We start from the raw sequence: 25,542 nt of genomic DNA on the forward strand, positions 1-25,542 counted from the left end.
GTTTATAAATAAGTGTAGACAGGGCTTAAGCTCAGGCAGTCTGGCTCTGAAGCCCCTGCTCTTAATTATCAGTACAACTCTGTACTGCTTGTCACTGAACACCACCATCTAGATGCAAACTGCTAGATGTCTTGTTTACAGATTAATGGAGTTTGCAGTGAAGGGAAGCAGGGCATAAATGTTTTAAAACATTGGAGAGTAAATGTTGCGTGTGCAAGACATGAGTGGAGTTGAGCTGGAGTATAACCTGGGATGAATAGGGTGAGTGAGGGTGGAGAGTAAGTAGTAGTGTAATTAATCATTTCTGAAGTACTTCTTTGATATGTATTAGCAAAATTTGGATCTTCAGTGAACAGAGGGTTTTCTTTGCTTATGGTTTGTAATCATGTAAATTTCAGGGAAGTATATTGGCAAAGCAGGCATTGGGAAGATTTTAGCAGTTGTTTTAGTCTTGGAATAAGTCAAATGAAGATATGCTGGTTGTTTTGGGCTCAGACCAACAATCTGACTCTGTAATTGTGAAGGAAGAAGTTAACTTTAAAAAGTTATCTACCCCTGCTTGGGTGGTTGGGGAGCACTCAGCTGGACACTTGAAGCAAAGGAGAGAGAAACAATTACCCAGCTTCTCTAGCAAGTTTGGCCATTGCCGACAAAAAGCCTTCTGGCAGAACAGCAGGAGACAGAGTATACAGATAGAGTGGAGTATCCTATGAGAAGCAAGGGAGCAGCTGCTTTAGGTTTCCTTACCTAGTGTAGCTGTTCGGCCAGAGATAAGTATAGAGCAAGAATGAGAGGGTTGAGGATTTGGTACTGACTTGTTTATTTTCTAGTGTACTGGAAGTCCTCTTGTCTTGGTCAGCTAAGCTGTTTAGGTACTGACTTGTTTATTTTTTAGTGTACTGGAAGTCCTCTTGTCTTGGTCAGCTAAGCTGTTTGGTCACCCCACCCCCACCCTGAGATGGGATTCCCAGAGAAACGAGGTTGTTGGGGAAAATGTTGCTGACTCTGATTTTGTCATGTTTTGACAGTTCATGCAAAGGGGACTGGACTCGGAAACCAAGAAACAACTAGAAGAGGAAGAAAAGAAAATCATTAGTGAAGAGCACTGGTACTTGGATTTGCCTGAGCTGAAAGAGAAAGAGTAGGTTTTTTATGACATGTTGGAGGTTCACATCCCTGTAAATGTGATTCATCATTCCAGTGACATAAAACCCATGAACTGATATCTATTCAGTTTCTTGAGTTAGCCCTGCAAATATTTTTTTTAATTATTAAGTCTGTAAGAGTTCTGCTTGCATTTTATGTTTTTATTGATGCTCACCATCATTTATAACTTTGTTCTTTTTTTATATTCCTTATTTAGAATAAAGGAATCTAAGCCATATGTCTCTGGTGATAGCTGGTGACCTTTTAAGCAAATCTGCAATGTGCTGTCTATGTAATAAGTTCTGAAGATTATTTGTGTACTTCAGGTCTCTTCAGTTTTGTTTTAGTAACAGAGTTCTCCATAAATTGAGCTTATATAAAGTCAAGAGTGTTTTGTTTATTTTCTTTTTAATTTTTACTATTAATAGCAGTCATCTTAGCTAATGTGTATTGAGTCTTTAGTGTATACTAGGACCTGGGCAAAGCACTTTGTGTCTCTTAATTATTTAATCCTCACAGCAAACTTGAGAGCTGGCTACCATCCTTCCACCCATTTTATGGTTGAGGAAACTGAAGCTTAAGGGAGGGTAAATTACTTAGGGTCACCAGGTAGTTATTACTGAAGCAGGATAACACACTAGATCATTTCTCTTCCACCTCTAAGCTTGGTTGATGCATGATAACTTTTTAATGAAGGGTGACGATTCACATCGTCAGTTAACTTTTCTAAATGTTTCTGAAAGCTGTGTATCATTTCTCCTTGATTCTTTTCTTAACCTTGATATCCTCTGTGGTATGATAGTTTTACTTAAATTTTATTAAGTGACTAAAGATGCAGCTTATTGTCTTCGGACACACTTATGTTTTCCCTTTCCATACCTTATAATTTATTTTTTTTCTTTCCAACACAGTTGTTGTCCATTGTTTACTTGGCTGATCCTCTCTAAATCTTTCTTGGGAGGTTAAACATCCTTCTCTAAAGATAGAAAGTACGTCCCACCAGGAGGGATGGAAGGAAAGGACTTTGTTTTTTCTGCTTACTTCTCAACTTGCTTTTCTCTTGCTTCTCAGAGGAGGCAAGATGTCAGTGAGGAGGGAGAAGGTGATGCTGAAGGTGGTATGGATTTGGGAGCAGGGGTTGGTAGGAAAGGGACTGTCAGTGGTAAGGAGGTCTAATTTAATTTTATGCCTTGGCTAAACTTGCTCAAGAGTATTCCAGGTGTTTTGTTACTTATTTTTAATGAAAAGCAGGACCATTTGTATCTTGTTTTTAGTATTCTTCCCCCCGCCCCCCCAAAATAGTGTGTTTACTCCCAGGAAAATGACCTTTAGATTCCTTTCCTAGGGAGGTATGTGACATAGTCTGTTCAGATTCTGTGACAAAATACCACAGACTGGGTAGCTTATAGACAGCATAAGTGTGTTTCTCACAGTTCTCGAAGCTGTAAGTCCAGGATCAGGGTATCAGCCTGGTCGTGTTTTGATGGTGGTCCTCTTCCTGGTTCACAGCCAGCACCTTCTTGCTGTATCCTCACCTGGTAGAAGTGGCTGAGGATCTCTGTGGGACCTTTCCTAAGGCCTTAATCCCATTCATGAGGGTCCCACACTCATGACTTAAGCACCTTCCCAAGGCCTCACCTCCTAATATCCTTATCTTTGGGGGTTAGGATTTCAGTATATGAATTTGTGTGGGGACATGAACTTTCAGATCATAGCAGTAAATATTAATAATAACCTTTTGCATTCAGTGTCATATTTATGTTTAGAAATGAAGATTGGTTTAGGACATCAGCTGGAAGAGATGAAGCTGTCAAGTTGGGCAATCTGAGGAGCATACAACAGAGACCCCCAGAGTGTGGGCAGCAGTGGGGAAGGCAGCTGTGGGCAGTGTGGCACCTCGGTGACTTGTGTAATAGAAATAACTTCCCCTGGCCTGGAGGGTCAAGGAGAGGGAGTGGTTACTAAATCTGAAGATGGGCTGTGTGGAGGGAGCATCTTAAAAGAGTCACCATCTTTATCTGAGGGCACAACCAGCCCAGGTAATCCTATAGGAAGGAAGCCATTCCAGGTATTACATTCAGATCAGCTTCCCAAGGTACTGATGGTGGGGGCTCTGGGGGGAGTGAGAAGTTGACCTGGAGGGTAAATGGATGACACGTCCCTGAGGTGTGTGTGTTTTAACACCCCAGATAGTGGGATGGATTGGTTAATTTAGTGCATGGGCTCTGGAGACAGGCAGACCTGGGTGTGATGCCCACCTCTGCCACTTGCTTGCTTCTGATCTTGTCTAAGTTATTGAACCTGTCTCTTGTCATTGGTATATTGGGTGTGATAGTATGAGAAGTAAATGAGATAATACATGTGAAGCAGTGACCACAGTGCTAGGCATAAAGCACAAAGTGTTAACAGTGTATGTGTTTCTTTATATTTGAGTGTTAGGAAATTCAGCCACTCTTTCTGCTCATTTGTGTTTGTGAAACCTTACTTGGTAGTACCACTTGAATTATTCCAAAGGGTTACCGATCTCTGTGAAACTGGAGATTTCATTGTGTATATGCTCTGGGAGTCTAGAGGTTGCCATTCAGCTATGTTGGACTGTAACTCAGTGATGACCATTAGGACTATTCATTGTGCATACCTCCCCTAGCCAGTGACCAGGCCGTGTAGGTGGATTAAAACCCGCTTGCTTTGCCTCAGCTTGAAACAACTGCAGGGCTTCTTGGAGCTCTGCAGCTCCGACTCTGGAGCTCCCTGTAGGGGCTGAGGTCTTGGTGTAGCCACGCTGCAAGTCAGCTTCTCCCTCAGCCCAGTCTTGCAGCCCTCACTTCCATAGAGGGGTATCTCCCAGCCAGCACTCCCCAGTGAAACTTGTGCCCAGACCTCTGTCTCAGAGTGTTACCAGGGAACCTAATACAAATGACTTAGTATAGAAATAGAAGCTACCAGATCAGAGATTTTGCTCTGTTGTTGCCATGTTGTTTTTCTCCAAAGGATGTGCTGTGGTTTAGAGGATGTGAGTATAGCCAGTTTAATTACTCGCCTGCCACAGGATGATGTTTAAAAAGTATTTTTGGCTACTGTGCTTCTTGTGCTTGTGTATTGTGGCCTGGTGAACTTCAAGAACTGTGAGGTCTGAGATTGACCCTACTTGCAAACTAAGAAGTCAGCCCACTACAGTTTCACGGACAACTGGTGGAAGGTAGGAGAGTTCTGAGTCAGAGACAGAGGACTTGATTACTCACAGCACAGCAGGCCGCTTGAGCCTCACGTTGGCAGCATTTCTTCGTATCCCAGGGAGGATGACATGGTACTCGCAGGAGGTTAACATCAGAACAGAGAAGTCCTGAGCTTAGGTGCCCCGAGTCTTTGATACTGCACTGTGAACAGACTTGCCCTTGGCCCCAAGAGAAGCAGTATCCTTATGTTGAGCCTTAAAGCAAGTCAATGCATTGCTCCAGCAGAAGAAGGGAGACAATAGCTTAGCCTTTCGAAGCTGTTCACTGTGCACGTATCCTTGGAAAAAAAACGAAAGGACATCTAGTGCGTCACTCTCAGGTGTGCGGAAATGAAGGAGACCCACAGAGAGTTGTTCCCCAGCAGTGAGTTTTTGCCCTGTTTTGCAGTTATTTGTGTCCCTAGGCAGGTGTGTTTATTTTTTCCTGACCATTCATTTCTCGTCTGCAAAAATTGACAAATTTGATAATTTCTTGGATGTGTTTTAGCTCTAAAGTTATGGATTCTGATTAATAAAAGTAGGAAAATTGCAGAATGTTTTCGGTTATATTTTGGAATATTTCCCTTATTTGCTAGCTGCATGAGTGTCCCTCACCATTGAAACTATGCTTGTAGATAACAAACCACCTTTTCATACTAATGTTATTGAGTCAATAGAAACACATGAGAAAGCCCTCTGAGGGGCCAGTGGTGCTTCTATGAATCCTTTGCTGGCCTTTGGGTCCACCTTTTGACTTAAGCAAATTTTTAAATGCATATGTATGATGCTTTCCTGAGGGAGGTGATTTACTTGGGACGTTCGTGATGTTTTATCACCTGCACTCTACAAGAAACAAATTTGGCCAGTTGAATGAGAAAGACTGAACAAAAAGTTCAGGAGAACATGTGCTGTAGTCGGATATGCTCGCTTGGGATAGCGGTTATGAACTGGTGACTCATGGGAGAGTCCTTCTTGGTCACTGAAACATCCCCACCTGCATGCTGTTTTCTGGATGCCCTCTGTGGTGTCCAGTGTTGAACCCTCTCAGTAGCAGTGCCGTTTTCACTTGGATGATTTTGGTTTGGGGTCACCTAGCCACTCTTATTTCTGCTCATTTTCCAATCCCGCTCATCCGGCTCTCCCAGTGTCTGTAAGATACCCTATATCCTTACAGTAAATTACTTCTCTGCTTAAGTCATCCAACACCAGTCATTGTTATTTTTAGCTGAGAGCTCCAACTAAGATACTCACTAAAGCCACCTAGGACACTGATTTCTGCAAATTTAATAAACACTTGGGGGGGAGCATAAACATCAAGGAAACTTAACTTTACATTTGGAAACTTCAAGTGCCCTGTGTTCTTGCCTCCCAATGCTTTTGTTGACTAAAGCAATCTGTTTTTATCTCTAACTTTAGGTTAGAAATCTTAGTGTATTTTTCCTTGATTCCACTGAGAACCATAAGATCTATTTTTCATTTGAAATCTTGACTTTTATTTGCTCTGCTTTGCCACAAGTAGACATGCTGTTAATACAGGTTTATTGTCTCATTTAGGAGTTTCATTATAGAAGAGCAGAGTTTCTTGTTGTGTGAAGATCTTCTCTACGGAAGAATGTCATTCAGAGGATTTAATCCTGAGGTTGAGGTATTAAATATAATTGCTTCAGATTTAAAATTTTTCCAATTGAATTCTTTCTGCTAATGATTGGGTTTAGGTTTTTTCCCAAAAGATACCATTTCTCCTCATTATATAGAAAATAACAAGTCTTAAAATATTGCCATAGCTATGTAAAGAAACTGCAGGCACTGCAGTCTAGTTTTACGTTAGAATTGAGTAGATGATTTAATTTAGCAGTATACCGTCCCTGACAGTGCTACAGGAAGTATTAGAATATTAGCTCAGGTCTTTTACAGGAATGTCAGGATTTTATTCATTTGATGCCATTATGAAAAATTATTTTCTGGCATCTATAAATCTACCTTTTCTAATGGAAAAAGTGTTACTTAAAAATTGAGTAATTTGACTTTTTAATGGACAGCTTTTAATCCAAGCTTGTAAATAGATTTTTAAATGATTCTTTAGAAAGTTTGTCTTCAGAGGAAATATTCACCTTATAACTGAGCTGTTCATTTTAATCTTACTGCCTCGGGTTTGTAGAGAAGCACAGACCTCCATTTAACAAATAATTATTAGAACTCTGGCTCAGGTATTGAAAGCTCTCCTATCAGTACTTAGCCAACCAAATGGAGGTTTGTGATACAGAGCTTTCCTTTGGTAACTATCTCATGAAGCAGTGGTTTCTTAGCCCTGGGACTATTGACATTGGGGCTCAAATTTCCTTTGTGGCAGGGGCTTTCCTGTGCACTGTGGGATGTTGAGCAATATCCCTGACTTCTGCCCCCTACCCACTAGATACACACATACACACTCCAGTTGTGGCAACCTGAAGTGTATCCAAACATTATAGACGTTGCCAGGGGCCCCTCGGTGAGCAGAATCATTCCTGGTTGAAAACTGGTTCTCTTAAGGATGCCTGGAGCAACCACAGTTAGCCAAACTAAACACCAGTGTTTATTTATAAAGACTGCAGGTTGATTTTCCTTTGTCTCCTTTTTTGAGTGGGTGTAGTAATTAAGGTGGTAAAATCGACTTTACATAACATCAACACTGGAAGTGTTTGTTCTTAATATGTCTCCTGTTCTGGCCTGCTGAAAGCTTTAGATTAGGAGGAGAATGACAGCAATGGGGTAAAAGGTGAAAAAAGATAGCCAAGCTTACTCTGAGCAAATGAGGTCCAGAGACTAGGGTACTGGGTGGGCAAGGACTCCAAAGTGATACAGTGGGAAAAAGTGTTGATCTGACCCTCCAGGTTTGATGTGGGATGTTATTAGAAAGTGACTTTAATTACCAGCACTCTATATAACACTGAATATATTCTCTCTGGGAAAAGGTTTTGAACTGTTTGGCGCACAGGTCTGAGCTGTCAATAAATTGTGAGAAAAGTTCAGTGTACCTGGTTATAAAAAGAATGATTCCAACTTGGGAACACTTACTTTATTAGAAGCAGGATGTACTTAGAACACATTCCATAGTATCTGTGTGTTTCAAGGAACACCTACCGTGGGGTTTATTCAGTAAATATTTACTGTGTACCTCTGGTGCGTCAGCCCTGTGGAGGCGCTGGAAGTGCAGCAGGGAACCCAAGTCTGTGCCCCCACAGAGCTTGTACTGAGACGGCTTCATCTGCAGTCCTTTAAACGCTGGAAAAGCTAGTCAAAAGTGATTTCTACTTTCCTCTCCTGGTCCCACCTTTGTGATAAAGAGGATACTGTTTTTAAGTCTGTCGAGGGATACCTATCAAGAAAAGGTTAATGTGAGAAAAAGAAGCCAAGGAAGGATCCATGGCACACAGACATCATGTGGACATAGGTGTGTTATCCACCCGCGTGTTTAGTGGTGAGGAGGCCCCTCCGTTACACCAGCGCCAGCCTTCCAGCATTTTCCTGCTCCCCTTCCCCAGCTGCCACCAAAGCTGCGTTTAGAATTACTGTAGACTGTAGCGTTTCTCCCATTTGGCTCAAAAGTGGGCGGTTCAGAGGACACATGAAGTTTACTACTGCTTTCCCCCACTCTACAGTGTGTTAGCATGCCTGCTTTAGATACAAGTAACTAATAAATTTCTGATCTAAAATACAATTTAAAAAAAAAATAAATAAATAAAATACAATTTAGACTCATTAACAGTAAGTCTAATCTAGTGGGCTTTGTCTTATTTTATTAATTGAGAGCTGGCTTATATCAAATACTGCAGAGTAAAGTTGGTTAAATTTTAGAGACTCCCTTGTAAGTTTTGGCTAGTCCTGTAGATTCTGTGGCTTCTGTCTCTCTACCTTCAAATGTGTTTGACACTAATTCCTTTAACAAGCTTTTTCTAGCCCTGCTAGTCACCACCATTGTGTTTTTTTCAGAAATTAATGCTTCAGATGAATGCTAAGAACAAAGCAGAAGAAGTTGAAGAGCAAACAGTGGAGCTTGATGTCTCAGATGAAGAAATGGCTAGAAGGTAAGTGTTGCCTTAGACCAGGTTTATAATCTGAGCCCAATATTCACTGACTAATGTGTATACTCCTCCCGCCTGGTGATGGGTCTGCCGTACCTTTGAAGGGAGTACCCCAGCAGAAAGGGGACTTCCTGCTTTTTCTAACATGACCTAGGGTGGATTCATACCTGTTACAGGCTGGCAGCTGGGGGCTAATTTCTAGTGCTGCTTCTAATACATATTTTAAAATATACATCTTAATTTATTAGGATAATGCAAAACAAAAAAAAAAGTGAATTGTTCGCAGAGAAATTATGAATTTTAAATCAGATTATTTCTTTTAATCAGTTTTGGTTTTTCTTATTCTTTGTTATGTATTTGGCTTGATATTCTTGACAAGTTGATTCCTTTTTTATTTGAAACTAAACTTGTTCTGTTTTTTCGTCTTAACAGATATGAGACCTTGGTGGGGACAATTGGGAAAAAGTTTGCCAAGAAAAGAGACCGTGCCATTTACGAAGAAGATGAAAATGGAGACATAAAACCAATTAAAGCAAAGAAGATGTTCTTAAAGCCCCAAGATTGAAGTGGAGGCCTTAGGATATGGCTCGGGGATGAGGGCATGTTTTGGAACGCGCTCTGTCGGCTCCTCTGTAGTCATTAGGGCCGTAATGTTTGTGTGTAAAGAAACGTATACTTTTGGAAACATGCTGTTTTTGGAACAGACGTGTGATGGATGTTATACATCCTTTGCTTAGCGGTGTTCATCAGGAGTGGACTTTTAACCCTTGGTCTTCAAATGTACATAGGTATGTGGTAGCTTCCTAAAGAGTATTTTATCTCAGATTTTTTTTTCTAATATAACTCTCCAGTCACTAACCTTGAATTGAGCTCATGAAAACTAATACCTTATGTTTATAAACATGTCAAGTCAGTTCATACATATATTTTGGAATCATGTCATGAGAATTTATTATATGTTAATTCATCAAGAGCAAATTTGCCTGTTCAGGCTAAGAACTTTCATGCTACAAAGTCAATGTCAATGTGTGGAATTACGTTTTTTGTTGTTGTTTAAGCCTTTAATTAATTTTTAGGCATTGTTCTATAATAAATACCTGTTTTCATATACTTTTTTGTTCTCTTATCAAATAATAATTTTAGTCTAATTCAGTATTGGGACTTTTGTCCAATTGGTAATGTCCAACAGCCATTAATTTAGAATATGGTGATGTATTAGATTGAAATTTTTATGGGCCAAAAACAGTGATCAATTTTTGATAGTTCAACCCAGTAAAATTTACCACCAACCATACCACCTCTTAAAAGTGCAAGTCGCTCAGTCGTAGCCAACTCTTTGTGACTCCATGGGCTATCCATGGAATTCTCCAGGCCAGAATACTGGAGTGGGTAGCCTTTCCCTTCCCTGCCCAGGGATCAAACCCAGGTCTCCCGCATTGCAGGCAGATTCTTTACCAGCTGAGCCATAAGGGAAACCCATTCTCCAGTGGATCTTCCCAACCCAGGAATTGAACCAGGGACACCATCTCTTAATCTGAACCTTATTCTAGATAGTAAATGAGAGGCCCATGGAATTAAATGTGTATGTGTATCCGTCTGGAGATGTTTAGGACATCTGAAAAATACTGATTTCATCTAATTATGTTCTAGCAATTGAATGAGGTGCTTTCCTCCTCTCTCTCGGAGTCTCCTTAGATTCAAACTGCTCTGTGACCGCAGTTCTCTGGTGAGTTACAAAAAAGTTGCGACTTTGAAGTTAATTTGGCTCTTAATTCATCCTGAAGGTGAGGACAGCGCACCTTCCTGCCCTCTACATCCTGGGGCACAAGCTGGAAGTTTCTCACGGCACCACAGTCCCTGAATTTACGGAGCATCTCACCCACCCTCATGATCCTCTCCACCGTAATAGGACTGTGGAATGGTTACTGAAGGTACAACGCACCGTGGCCCTAGGTGGGATACAACACTCTTACCTTACAAAATGTAACTGATGCTTTGAGTCACTGAGCACTCAGCTGGGTCTGCTGCTCTCGCCATGGTCAGAACGCACCGTCTGGAATCAGCGGCGGCAAAGGGAACGGCTCCTCCCACTGCTACTCCCACTAACCCACGCAGACACTTTGCTTCCTGTCCCTCGATTTTGACCTCTGTTGTTTGGAGCTCTGGGTTCCCAAGGAAGGTTTGTTTCCACTAGGGAAGACAGCAGTGGTCCCGAGAAGACAGAAATTGAAATAATCTGACCATTTTACCACTAAACCTGCAGGCAAAAAATGTTAACTCTCCAGGCTGGTACTTGTGATCTTGGGAACAAAGGGACATTTGTGTTGTTCCTACACAATAGATGATGAAGAAGGATGTCAAACCCAGAGCATCCTCTAGGGCGTGTGTTTTTAGCACTTCCATGTCCAGTGACAAGTTTTAAAAGGAAAAGTACAACCTCAGAGGTGAAAAAAGATTTCAACCCTTTAGACTCTGAAGTCTTGGGTCGTTCTGCTGCTGCTGCTGCTGCTGCTAAGTCACTTCAGTCGTGTCCGACTCTGTGGACCCCATAGACGGCAGCCCACCAGGCTCCCCTGTCCCTGGGATTCTCCAGGCAAGAACCCTGGAGTGGGCTGCCATTTCCTTCTCCGATGTGTGAAAGTGAAAAATGAAAGTGAAGTCGCTCAGTCCTGTCTGACTCTTAGCAACCCCATGGACTGCAGCCTACCAGGCTCTTCCATCCATGGGGTTTTCCAGGCAAGAGTACTGGAGTGGGGTGCCATTGCCTTCTCTCTTGGGTCGCTCTAGCAGGTGTCAACCCTGAGCGGTTGAGATACTGGCTGAGGAAAGAGGAAATAGGGAGTGTGTAGGGAAAAAATGAAGTTGATTAACTTGTGACTAATTACGGAAACAAGCTACCAAGCAGTTTCACACATTTTCTTTCTTGGTGTGTGTATGTGTGCTCACTTCTCCTTCATCTTAGTATTGTGTCCATTTTTTTAAAGAGGGTTAACTTTGCAATTTAGCCTTGAGATAACAATATTCAGATGAGTCTGACTAAAGTCTAGGTATAACTGACAGGAGATAAGATGAATAGTGTGACTGTTGCCCAGAAACAGATACAATGTCTGCTGGGATTTTGGAGAAGAGAGTGAGAACATCTTTTGTACAAAGGATGTTTGCAATTCATTTGGGAGAAATAGAGTTTTTCTTCTTCTGGGAAGGTTAATCACGTTTAAAAACGCGTGTACGTGAATGCTGAATGGCCCACTCAACGGACTGTAGCAGATACTAACATTGTTTCTCAGATTCAAACATTTCTATACTCAGCTTTAATGCTGGGCTAAGTGAAGAAGTGAAGTGAAAGTTGCTCAGTCTTATCCAACTCTGCGACCCCATGGACTACACAGTCCATGGCATTCTCCAGGCCAGAATACTGGAGTGGGTAGCCTTTCCCTTTTCCAGGGAATCTTCCCAACCCAGGGATCGAACCCAGGTCTCCCACACTGTAGGCAGATTCTTTACCAGCTGAGCCACAAGGGAAGCCCAAGAATACTGGAATGGGTAGCCTATCCCTTCAGGGAATCTTCCCGACCCAAGAATCAAACCGGGGTCTCCTGCATTGCAGGCAGATTCTTTACCCACTGAGCTGTCAGGGAAGCCCTCAGCAAATCTCGTTTCTCTTTTGCCAGCTGCCTCCTTACTGGGATCTGCTGATGGAGCCCAGAGGAGACAGCACAGCTCGCGGGGAAGGAGGGCTCAGTTCTTTCTGCCTCTTTGCTTCCTATTCCCTTGCCCACCACACCCCTCCCCCAGTACCTCTTCACCCCAACAGAGGCTAGCATTCCAGGCACAGTTGTCAGTAACACTTGATGCCCTCTTATGTCTATCTGGTACCCTGGCCCACAGGACCTCCCACTCATTGCTCAGAGACGCTGGTTTTAACTGAGCAACTACTTGTCAAAGGATCTTGAATTTCAGCTGTCTGGGGTCCGCCAAGCTTCTAAAATTGAACGATTTCAGCCTCTTCCCTAAGAGTGGCAGCTTCCTGCATGATAACCTTCAGTATTCTCTCTGTGCCTTTTTGGCTTTTTAATACCCCATTAACAGTTATTTATATTGAATTTCCCCTGTTAAAAGAAGGGTGACTTATCTCCTGACTAGATTTTGACAGATACAGATAAAGCAGTAATATCTGTGAAACCATGGGCTTGGTAGAGCTTGAAATCCTTTTTTCCCCCCTTTTCTTCCCTTCTTTATTGAGGCATAGTTGACAAATATGAATTGTATGCCTTTAAGGTATACATTTTGATACATGTATACATTGGTATATGATCACCACAGTCAACCTAACATATCCATGACTTCACACAGCTAATTTTCCCCCCTTCCCTTGCCCCTTCCCCTCCATCCCTCCTCTCTTTCTTGGTGGGAACACTGAAGGTCTACCCTGTTAGTATATTTCAAGTACACAACAGAGGGTTATTAACTCTAATTCACATTGCATACGTTAGATGTCCAGAGCAAATTCATCTTGCCTAACTGAAACTACACCTGAACCAACACCTCCCCATTTCCACCTCCCTTTAGCCCCTGACAACTATCATTCCACATTCCGTTTCTAGGAGTTTGGCTCTTTTATATTCTATATGTAAGTGAAATCATGCAAATTTGGTCTTTCTATAATCTGGCTTACTTCATTTAGCATCATGCCCCTCAAGTTTACAGCTATTAAAGTAAAAACATTCAACCCTTTACACTTCCTGGAAGTTATCTCATGGAAGCTGTAGTTAGCATAACACTTTTTGAAGAACACTGCCCAACACAGTAATGCCCGTCAACCTGGTTGCTGAGTTGTTCATGTTCATCTCTGCAATTGTCAAGCTAATCAATGTCCTGTAGGGCAGGAACTATATCTTTTTTCATTTGCCTCTGCACCTAGCAAGGAATATAGCTCATATTAAAGGTTGTGATAAATGTTTCTTGAATGGATGAATGAATGATAGTTGGATGATTTGGGAACAAGTTGGTCTAACCACACTGCTAGATGGCACTAGTGGTAAAGAACCCACCTGCCAGTACAGGTAGATGCCCAGAGACAAGGATCTGATCCCTGGATCAGGAAGATCCCCTGAAGAAGGGCATGGCAACCCACTCCAATATTCTTAGAGAAGCCCGGCAGCAGGCTACAATCCATAGTGTCACAGAGTTGGACATGACTGAAGCAGCTTAGCACGCATGCATGCTATGAAATTAATGACCAATCAAATGAGAAAAAATAAAGACTTTACTCTGAACCTGCTATATAGCAAGGGAGTCAGCCACCATCACTTGTGCTTTGGCAGAGACTCAAAGGGAGCTAGAGAGTGGGAGAGCTTTATAGTGGAGAAGAAGGGAGGGGTGGAGGATACCTTGATTGGCGGCTATCAATGCCTTGAAAAGCCCCAGGCAGCCAACTAGAAGCAGTATATTGTAAGTTACTGGTTAGGGTCACGTATTTTACCTTCTCTGGTGGGGGTGGTTTAATAGCTAAGGCATATCTGACTCTTGTGACCCCATAGACTGTAGCCCACCAGGCTCCTTCGTCCATGGGACTTCCCAGGCAAGAATACTGGAGTGGGTTGCCATTTCCTTCTCCAGGGGATCTTCCCGACCCAGGGATCAAACCCATGTCTCCTGCATTGCAGGCAGATTCTTTACCACTGAGCCACCAGGGAAGCCTGTTATTTTCTCTAGTTGGTCCCAAATTGGAAGTGGGGACAATAATTAGGTAAAATAATTGTCAGTTATTAATCAAGTTCTGACTATTTGGGGCTGACTATTATGAAGGTTTTTTTTTTTTTTTTTTAGCTCACTGGAGACACTAACTGACTTCCTGCCAAGTCTGACATTTAGCAGGCTGGCTTCCTAAGTTGTTTATTAGAGATGAAGGTTTGATTTCTTGGGCAGGTTACTGCAGGTTATGAATCAAAGTTCTGTTTTTATATGTGGCCTGCCCATTGTCCATTTGTGTATTCAGTCTCTCAGTGCTCAAGTTTATTTCTAATCGTACTGTAAAATACAACCATTTCATCATGTCTCTGAGGAAACGTGCACCCAATTTAAAAACAGAATGCCACTGATGGGATCAAGGATGTCTGTGGCTCCAGTTGTTAAGGGAGCTATCTCTGTTGGAGGTAGACACTTCAGTTAATGCCGCAAAGACAAAGCCACCAAATCAAGCAATTAAAACCTTTTACCATCCCAGATCTGGGGGACAAAAACTGAATACCACTGGCTAATGGATATAAAATTCAATTTAAAAGATATCATCATTCCACTCACAGGTATACAACCATCCATTCGCTGACATTCAAGTTGGTTGACGAACTTTATCAAAGTGGGCTATATTTGGAGAGGAAGAGAAGATATAGCTCTAAGAGTAATTTGAAGAAAATCCCCAGAGAACTTCCACTGTTTAATATGTCTTTTATGAAGAAAAATCAGTTTCTTCGGTTTCTCCACTTGCCTGCCAAAACACTCTTTCATTTTCCCAATCCTGGCTTCAGAGAACACACAGGTGCCTTATCATTTGAGTCCACAGTGTGTTGGCAGCTTCTTAAAGAGCGTCTGTGGTCTGACCTCCCCTCTCCGTATAGGCATATCCTTCCATAAGCAGTTTACTAAAATTATTTGGTGGCTCTGTAAGTTCTTACAGAGCTATAAGCTTCCCACTACACAGTAAATTCTAATGTTAATGTTAATCATTGAGAGAGTCATTAACACATAAATGTGCCTTGTTTAAGCTGTGTTTGGACAAAGAAACTATTTGCACAGAAAGGATGCTACTTTCTAAATCAGCAGCTCAATTTCATATCCTGGAGTTTCTTTCTAACATATTTAGCTTGTTTTCCATACGGCCCTATGTTTTCACTTGCCCCAGGATAAAAGACACACTGGGTTTCAGACATTTGTTGTAAAGTAAGAGTCCCTGGATGCACCCTACAAAGTCACAGCGTTCTCCTCAAGGGGTATTTAATCTGGATGGTATCCCTTGCTAAAATTCCTCTTCGGTCAGCACTGTCTGGATGGGAGAACACCCTGCATGCCCAGGAGTATCAGGGGTAACCGTATGTTGTTGCAAAATTGCAACAGGATCAAACAAGACCATCCAGGTAATGCAGACGGCAATCTGACAAATACTGGCAGATGGTGACTCCCCGTGACTGGTCACGCTCGTCTACCATTCACCTAGGTTCTCACACCCACTTCCCCTTCTCCGACCTCTGCTCTGATCATTGTCCCTGTGTCACTTTACCACATAAGATGCCCCTGTCAAATGGATCCTGTCCTTGAACCTGACACTTTGCTGCCCCCACCTCGGCTTCTCATTTGACCTCATTGGAGCGGCAACGGCTCAAAAATGGAGAAGAACAATAAGCATGCTCTTCAAGCCATGTGCCGATTCTAGGGTCCATGGTGACAGAGCACCTGAACTAAGTCAGTAGTATGAAGCATAAACCCACACTGGATCATCAGAGACCCTAGCAGGGGTTTAACCAAGACGGGTGCTGGTAATGGGGGACCCAGATGTCATCTGGAGAAAAGTAAGCCAAAGAAGAAACAGTTTCTCCAATACCAAAGCAATCACCACGCAGAGATTTGTCATTAAATGTCAGCCATGTGCCAGGAATATTTCTGAGATTACTCCACTGTTTGTCTGTTTAATAAATGTTGAGTTCTGACACTCAGCCAGGCACTGCCTTGTGGGCTGGAGATGTAATTTACTGTCTCCATTTTATCCATGAAGAAGCTGAAACACAGAGACATTCACTGACTCGCCCGATGGCACACAGCTTGTAAGTGATAGAACCAGGATTTGAACCCAGATCTACTGACCTCAAAGCCCACAGTTTTCCTCTCATGTCACTCCACAGGCAAAAGCAAAAGAACAGAATTGGGAAATAGGCATAAAATAGCATAGCTTCCCAAGACCCTGATTTTTTCCAAACAGAATCATTCAGAAGTACAATGTACTACCTTATTTTCTTTTTAATATTTCCTTTTTTCTTGAATTTACTTTTTCCAAATGGTATGCATTCAGTTCAGTTCAGTTGCTAAAAAGTCCAACTCTTTGCGACCCCATGGACTGCAGCACGCCAGGCCTCCCTGTCCATCACCAACTCCCAGAATCTACTCAAACTCATGTCCAATGAGTCGGTGATGCCATCCAACCATCTCATCCTCTGTCATCCCCTTCTCCTCCTGCCCTCAATCTTTCCCAGCATCAGGGTCTTTTCCAATGAGTCAACTCTTCACATCAAGTGGCCAAAGTATTGGAGTTTCAGCTTCAGCATCAGTCCTTCCAATGAACACCCAGGACTGATCTCCTTTAAGATGGACTGGTTGGATCTCCTTGCAGTCCAAAGGACTCTCAAGAGTCTTCTCCAGCACCACAGTTCAAAAGCATCAATTCTTTGATGTTCAGCTTTCTTTATAGTCCAACTCTCATATCTGTACATGACTACTGAAAAAACCATAGCCTTGACTAGATGGACCTTTGTAGACAAAGTAATATCTCTGCTTTTTAACATCCTGTCTAGGTTAGTCATAACTTTTCTTCCAAGGAGTAAGTGTCTTTTAATTTCATGGCTGCAATCACCATCTGCAGTGATTTTGAAGCCCAGAAAAATAAAGTCTGCCACTTTCCACTGTCTCTCCATTTGCCATGAAGTGATGGGACCAGATGCCATGATCTTGGTTTTCTGAATGTTGAGCTTTAAGCCAACTTTTTCACTCTCCTCTTTCACTTTCATCAAGAGGCTCTTTAGTTCTTCGCTTTCTGCCATCAGGGTGGTGTCATCTGCATATCTGAGGTTATTGATATTTTTCCAGGCAATCTTGATTCCAGCTTGTGCTTCCTCCAGCCCAGCGTTTCTCATGACGTACTCTGCATACAAGTTAAATAAGCAGGGTGACAATATACAGCCTTGGTGTACTCCTTTTCCTATTTGGAACCAGTCTGTTGTTCCATGTCCAGTTCTAACTGTTGCTTCCTGACCTGCATACAGGTTTCTCAAGAGGCAGGTCAGGTAGTCTGGTATTCCCATCACTTTCAGAATTTTCCACAGTTTGTTGTGATCCACACAGTCAAAGGCTTTGGCATAGTCAATAAAGCAAAAGTAGATGTTTTTCTAGAACTCTCTTGCTTTTTTGATGATCTAGTGGATATTGGCAACTTGATCTCTGGTTCCTCTGCCTTTTCTAACACCAGCTTGAATATCTGGAAGTTCACAGTTCACATATTGTTGAAGCCTGGCTTGGAGAATTTTGAGCATTACTTTACTAGCGTGTGAGATGAGTGCAATTGTGCAGTAGTTTGAACATTCTTTGGCATTGCCTTTCTTAGGGATTGGAATGAAAACAGACATTTTCCAGTCCTGTGGCCACTGCTGAGTTTTCCAAATTTGCTGGCATATTGAGTGCAGCACTTTCAGAGCATCATCTTTTAGGATTTGAAATAGCTCAATGGGAATTCCACACCTCCACTAGCTTTGTTCCTAGTGATGCCTCCTAAGGCCCACTTGACTTCATATTCCATTAAATTCACACTAAAAATCTGTTTTCAACACAAATGGTTTATTTTTTAAATAGGATATTCTCAACATCAGTAATCCTGTATTAAGAAAAATTTCACATGTGACTCTCTAAGGTAATAAAGACAATTTGAAAAGCAATTATGAGTGATCACTTGGAATATAACTGTATGTCATCACATACTTGTTAAGGTCATATTCTATGAAATATTACCTAATTTGAAAGCAGGGGTTATGCCTCACTTTTAAAGTCTTTGTTGAATTTGTTACAACATTGTTTCTGTTTCACGTTCTGGTTTTTCAGCCTGGAGGCATGTGATCTTAGCGCCCTGACCAGGGGTAGAATCTGCACCCCCTGCATTGGAAGGCAGAGTCTTAAGCACTGGACCACCAGGGAAGTCACCTATGCCTTACTCTTCTTTGGTTCCAAGCCAAGTTCCTCAAGCAGGCGTTTGTTTAAAAAAAAAAAAAAAGTAGGTAATTAAAAGATAATAGACTTTAAAAAACTGTTTTTCTATTTACCTAACTGCACATAATGTTTTTAGTGACTCTCCTGTGAAATTTGTTTAATAAATATTGGCTCCTCAAAGATTCTGCATACTTCACTGTTTTGCAAAATAAGTCTGTCTGCAGGCATATATTCACAAACTCAAAGTCTTCAGTTGTTCAGTGCTCAAGAGTAATGGAGAATTTCTGAGTTTTCTCCAGGAGGTTAGAATTATGAAAATCTTAGCTTAGGATGTACTTCTCCCTTCTGATTTAATCCAGGTGCCGGACTGTACTCTCTCTGTCAAACAGAAGATGCAAGGTTCTTCCCAGAAATTAACTACAGGGCCCACTACAACTAGTGACGTCTGGTTGGGGACATTCCCAGGTAAATGTTAAAGGTAAATGGCTTCTTCTTGATGCCTATGATAAAACAGGTAAATGTGGTTTTAAGAAGCCAGATAGATGGGCTACAGAAGGAACTGTTTAGTTTTGTAGCAGAATTTAGAGAAAATGTGGGAACCCAGAGTAGTCTTTCTAGCCAAGCAAAAGGCCCTCAATGTAAGAAAATGCGAAGATTAAATCTGGAGAGTTTTCAATAAAATTTGGTCCTGGAATAAGTATCAAGGTAAATCATCAAACTCAAGGATGCAGCTGTACGATCATTTTCTGATTTTGAGATGTCAGATTTGAAGGTTTGTCTCCTAGATCCTCTTTGTTACGTAAGAGAGATTCTAAGAATCTTAAAGGGGGTGGTTTCTTATACAGCCACGCATAACAGAGATATCAACTTTGACACATTTCCCAATCTTGTCTATGAGGTGTTTCTTTCATCCACATGTCCTGGCTACTAGTGAGTTTAGGAATCTTTTTTTAATTGAAATGTGATTGATTTACCATGTTTTATTTGTTTCAAGTGTATAGCAAAGTGATTCACTTACATATATTTTATATATATGTTCTTTTTTGTATTATTTTCTGTTATAGGTTGTCATAAGATATTGAATACAGTCCCCTGTGCCACACAATAGATTCTTGTTGTTTATCTATTTTATATACAGTAATGTGTACCTGTTAATCCCAAACTCCTCATTTATCCCTCCCTCTCTCTACCCTTTCCCCTTTGTTAACCATAAATTATTTTTGTATGTCTGTAGGTCTATTTATATTTTATAACTAAGGTCATTTGTATCCCTTTTTTTAGATTCCACCTGTAAGTGATAGCATATGATATTTGTCTTTGTCTGACTTCACTTAGTATGATAATCTCTAGGCTCATCCATGTTGTTGCAAATGACATTTGTTCATTCTTTTTTATGACTGAGTAGTATTCCACTGTATGTATGTACCATATTTTTTATCTATTCATCTTTTGATGGACATTTAGTTTGCTCCTATGTCTTTGCTATTGTAAACAGTGCTACCATACATGCACTGGGGTGCATTTATCTTTTCAAGTTAGAGTTTTTGTCTTTTCTGGATATATGCTCAGTAGTGGAATTGCGGGATCCTATGGTAATTATATTTTTAGTTTTTTAAGGAACCTCCATACTGTTCTCCTTAGTGATTATACCAGTTCATATTCCCACCAACAGTTAGAAGGTTTGGGAATCCATTTTTTTTAATCCCTGTGGGTACCCCTACACCTGTACATTGGAAGGTTTGGAAGGGGGGAAAAAATATGTTTCTCTGAATTACCCAGGAGAAATCAGCTCTGTGGGATAAACTATAGTGCAGATATTTCTGGAGAGAAATTTCAAGGGAAGCAAATAATCCCAGAATGTTAAGTTGTTAGCTAGCCAGGTTTTACACAGGATGCTGGTTATTACACAGGATGGTGGTAACACTATAGCTGATTTCAGTGATAACACTGTTTAACAGATTATGGCATCTATGCCCTTGATTCTGGAAAAGTTGGCGTCTGGATTTTTAGACATTATAATCCAGAGGACCAAATGTACAATTCTGAATGACTCGTACCCTCTGTAACAACAGTGGCAGAAGCCCCAGAGCCTCCAGCAGGAATCAAACGGGAAACCACTGGGTCAGAAGGCTCACTGATATAAAAGAAAGTGAGGCTGAAACCGACTGTCCTCATGTTGAGGCAGAGACAGCTGGGTGGCGGCAGAGGGTTTCAACACACCCTCCAGCAGCCCTGGATTGGCAGTTGGGAGTTTTCAAATCAGAAATGGTATGTTTCCAAGTGTTTATACCTGGGAGCAGAAGAGCAAAACTAAGAAATGCCTGAGGTCTCCTGGAGCTTACTTCGCCCAGATGAAGAGATTACAAAAAAACAAGAAGTACATGAAATAGATGCCAACGATTCCAAAGGTGGGAGGAAGTAATAATTATGAAGCTAAGAAAAGCTGTCTCATGAATGTGAATTATGCATGTTGGAGGCTTATGGGTTTTAATACTTTCAAGTGTTAGAATTAGTAGTACTGTCTTGTTCCAAAAATTCTAACTCATATTAAATGAATTCTTATATAAAAAATTGACTATAAACTCACTCTTCATTTCCTTGATGAGGAATACTTTCCTCCTTAAGAAGAAAATAAAGGTGGGGAGGAAGTCCTGAAAGCTCTTTTTTCACTCAGCTTCCCTGAGAAAGGGGCTAAGGAAGAAACTGGCTTCAAGCTGAAGGTTTTAAAAGTAATTCTTTTCAAAGGTGGGGTCATTTTCTACATCCCTTTTATTTTGACACTCTGTCTACTGGTAAAGGGATTTTTTTTTTTAAGTCAGTATTGGAATATAATGAACACTTGATAAGATTCACCCATTTTAAGTCTATGGTTTGATGACTTTTGACACAAGTATTCACTTTTGACAAAACCATCACCGCAATGAAGATGTAGACTGTTTCCATCCACCCTAGAAATTCCCTCCTGCCTCCCTGTGGTCAGTTCCTGACCTCCTGTCTTAGGCAACCACTGATATGTTTCTGCCATATTATGTTAGTTTTGCCTATTCTAACACTTTATATAAAAGGAATCTTATAGTATATTTATTTTTTTGTACCTAGGTTTTCTTGATCATCCTAATGGTTTGAGATTTGTCCATGTTGTTTGCGTATTTCCTGCACTTCCAAAATAAACTGCTTGCACCTGAACCCTTATTAGGGTCGCCTTCCGGGGCAATCCAACTCAAGACAGCAACCGTGAGTCAGATATTAGAACAATTGTTATTGACAGAGTAAGGATAGATTGGCAAGCAAACAGATAAATGATAGGTAGGTAGATAAATAAATAGATGATAGATAATACATAAAATCAAGAAAAGAATGATTGGAAAGGAAAAGGATCACAGATTTTTTTATCCGGAAAGTTTGTATTGATTACGTTCATATTTCTTATTGAATGTTTAAAAATGGCAAATTTCAAATTTTTTCAAAGATTTTTATTGTGGAATTTCAAATCTATATAAAAGTAGACAGAATAGTATCATAAATTTCCATGTACCCATTTTCCAGATTCAGCTTTCTACCTATAGCCATTCTGTTATGTTTGTACTTTCATCCACTACCCAACTCTGTATAATTTTGAACAAAATACTAAATGTCATACCATTTCCCCTATGAAATGGCTAAAATATGAAAATATTTTAGCATATACATCTAAAAGATAAGGTCTATCATAAAATGTAGTATTAAATTTTTCAACTAACAAATGCTTTTTTATAGTTTGTTTAAATCAAGATCCAAATAGGTTCCCTACATAGCCACTGATTGACATTTCTTTCAAGTCTCTTCTAATCCATACTCTCCCTCCTCTATCTCACTCTGTCTCTTGCACTTCATTTATTAAATAATTACTTGACATATTTTAATTTGCCAACATTTGGCTAAATCTAATACAAATTACATTTTGCTTCCTTTGAGTCATGCAATTTATAACCCAGGGTTAATCCAATGCTTTAACATGATTTCTTCTTTTTTTGCAGACTAATGTTGGGAAGTTTTATTTGTATTTTGAGAGGCATTCTCAAAATGTAAATGCTTTGGAGGCTGTGGAAACAGACATATGTATATGAAAGTAAAATCAGGAGCACTTAGAAGCTGAATAAGTAAAGAGAATGAGAAAGCCAGCAATAAGTGCCAAATTACTTTTTAAATCTAGAGATCGATCATGTCACTTTCTCGGCTTAAAATGTTTCTGTGATTCTCTATCACACTGAGAATAAATTCAAAACTCCTTACTCTGGCCCTGTGTGACATGGAACTGCCTTTGCAATCTCACCTTATTACCTAACTCTCTTATGATGATACGATCAATCAGATGATCAATCCGAGAGCCTTCTTGCCACACTTCTCACCCCAGTAGGATTTGTGCACTTGCTTTGTACTCTGCTGGGTAATGCTTTTCCAGAATGTAAACAAGTCTGCTCAAGATGGAGGACTAAACAGATGCAGACTACGCCCCAAGTTTAAAAACACAGAGCCAAACCTGAAAACAAAAGACACTGTTCCCATGGCCACCAGAGGAATTTAGCCCCAGTAACAAGAAGAAGTCAAAACCGTGTGGCCTGAGAATGCAAAATGGGACAGCCACTTTGGAAGACAGTTTGGCAGTTTCTTATAAAACTAAAACACATTCTTACCATCTGATCCAGCAATCACGATCCTTGGTATTTATCCAAGGGAGTCGAAAATATGTCCACACAAAAACCTGCACACGGATGTTTACTGCAGCTTTATTCATAATTCACCCACCAAACTTGGAAGTAACCAAGATGTCCTTCAAGTAGGTGCAGGGATAAATAAACTGGTACACTAGACAATGGAATGTTATTCAGTGCTAAGAAAAAATGAGCTATCCAGCCATGAAAAGACATGAGGAAACTTAGATGTATATTACTTTGTGAAAGAAACCAATCTGAAAAGGCTACATACTGTATGATTACAACTATATGACTTTCTGGAAAAGGCAAAACTATGGAGACAGGAAAAAGATCAGTGGTTGCCAAAGGTAGGGAGGAAGGATGGATGAATAGGCAGAGTACGGAGGATTTTTAGGGCTGAGAAATTATCTGTATGATATGACAATGATGGCTACATGTCATTATACATTTATCCAAACCCACAGAGCATAGGACATCAAGAGTGAAGCCTTAGGTGAATTTTGTACTTTGGGTGATTATGATGGTTCAATGTAGGTTCATCAATTATAACAAACATACCACTGTAGTGGGGGACATGGACAGTGGGGGAGCTTATGCATATATGGGGACAGTGAGTATATGACAGATCTTTGTATTCTCCATTCAACTTGGCTGTGAACTTAAAACTTCTAAAAAATTATCTTAAAAAAAAAACCACCAGGTGACTCATGTGAGGCTCTATATAAAATAAATACTCTGGAATTTTGACCTTGAACTCATGCTTAGAAATGGAATTACTCGTGGGGCTTCCATGATGGTCCAGTGGTTAAGACTCTGCATTTCCAATTCAGGGAGCATGGGTTCAATTCCCTGTCAGGGAACTAAAAATCCACATGCCATGTGCCTAAAATAAATAAATAAATAGAAAAGAAAAGAAATAGAATGGAATAACTCATGACAATAGCTCATTTGAGCATAGAATTCTGGACTGAAATTCACTTTCACAAACCCAGAAATCAAGAGCTATTATTTTTCACAGACCCTCCTTGAAAAAATTATTAAAGAATGAAACTAGAAAAATAAAGGTTGTGTCATGTAAGAAGAATTAGTAAGGACAGAAATCAGCAAAAATTGACCAGAGAATCTAAATATTAATTGATTGTAAGTTGTGTAATTATTTAGAAATTTTAAATGTGCATTGATTGTAAGTAGCCTATTTGTCTGGTTTAAGAAATAATACCAGGAAAAAAAAATTAACAAAGATGGGAAAGGAGCACTTAGAGGAAATTTCAATTGTCCTCATCTTATTCAAGAGGAGAATAGAGATATACAAACTTATGTAGATATTGCATGCTCTCCAGGCCAGAATACTGGAGTGGGTGGCCTTTCCCTTCTCCAAGGGATCTTCTCAACCCAGGGATCAAACCCAGGTCTCCCACATTGCAGGTGGATTCTTTACCAGCTGAGCCACAAGGGAACCCAATTCGCTTCAGTCATGGCCAACTCTTTGCAACCCTGTGAACTGTATCCCACCAGGCTCCTCTGACCATGGGATTTTCCAGGCAAGGACACTGGAGTGGGTTGCCATGCCCTCCTCCAGGGGATCTTCCCAACCCAAGGATAGAACCCACGTCTCTTACGTCTCCTGCATTGGCAGTCGGGTTCTTTACCACTAGCACCACCTAGGAAGCCCCATGTAGATAATAGTTTTTAAAATATAACCTTAAGTGTACATGTGAAATTTTTGAGTAACCACCAAAGAAACTGAAATAGAACATGGTAAAGGTTTTAAAAGGAGGCCAAAAATAAAAGAAAAAGAGAGCTCAAAGAAATAAAAACCATATGGTATTGGCATAAGATAGACAAATAGGTCAACGAAATAGAGTAGAATACAGAAATAGAAGAATCCAGAAATCTATACGATCAGTAAATGTTTTACAAAGTGTGACAGCCATTCAGTGGGGAAGATAAAGTCTGCTCAACAAATGGTTCTGGAACAACTGGATGACTATATGGAGGAAAGCGAACTTGATCTCTACTCCCACCAGCATGGGATACACAGTTCTATTCATCTCTCCAAACTCATTGAGCCATATGCTTAATGCGCGCGCGTGTGTGTGTGTGTGTGTGTGTGTTTCTTGTACATGAAATAGTAGTTTTTTGTAATTGATTTATGTTTGGTTGCTCTGTGTCTCCATTGCTGTGAGCAGGCTTTCTCTGGCCGTGGCAAGCGGGGAGCTGCTCTCTAGGTGCTTTGCACAGGCTTCTTGTTGCCGTGGCCTCTTGCTGCGGAGCTCGGCCTCTAGGCGCCTGGCCTTCAGTGGCTGCAGCACATAGGCTCAGGAGCTGTGGCTCTCAGACTCCGGCGCGTGGGTTTAGTCGTGACTCACAGGATTAGGTGCTCTGCAGCATGTGGACACTTCCTAGACCAGGGATCGAACCCATCCGTGTCCCCTGCATTGGCAGGCAGATTCTTATCTACTGT

At 40.9% G+C, this 25,542-nt stretch overlaps 1 protein-coding gene across 1 annotated transcript in view; it reads left to right on the forward strand.

The window, feature by feature from the left end:
- The window catches only part of MPHOSPH6 (M-phase phosphoprotein 6), a 10,721-nt gene extending 1,190 nt beyond the window's left edge, over nt 1–9,531 (forward strand). Inside the window, exons 2-5 of the mRNA XM_043437635.1 lie at nt 1,029–1,141; nt 5,915–6,005; nt 8,330–8,424; nt 8,854–9,531. Coding sequence (XP_043293570.1) covers nt 1,029–1,141; nt 5,915–6,005; nt 8,330–8,424; nt 8,854–8,986 — 432 coding nt within the window. The 3' untranslated portion in view covers nt 8,987–9,531. The remainder of the gene's footprint in view (nt 1–1,028; nt 1,142–5,914; nt 6,006–8,329; nt 8,425–8,853) is intronic.
- The last annotated feature ends 16,011 nt before the right edge of the window (nt 9,532–25,542 follow it).

This window comes from Cervus canadensis, chromosome 18 (genome assembly GCF_019320065.1).
Source record: "Cervus canadensis isolate Bull #8, Minnesota chromosome 18, ASM1932006v1, whole genome shotgun sequence".
Lineage (NCBI taxonomy): Eukaryota > Metazoa > Chordata > Mammalia > Artiodactyla > Cervidae > Cervus > Cervus canadensis.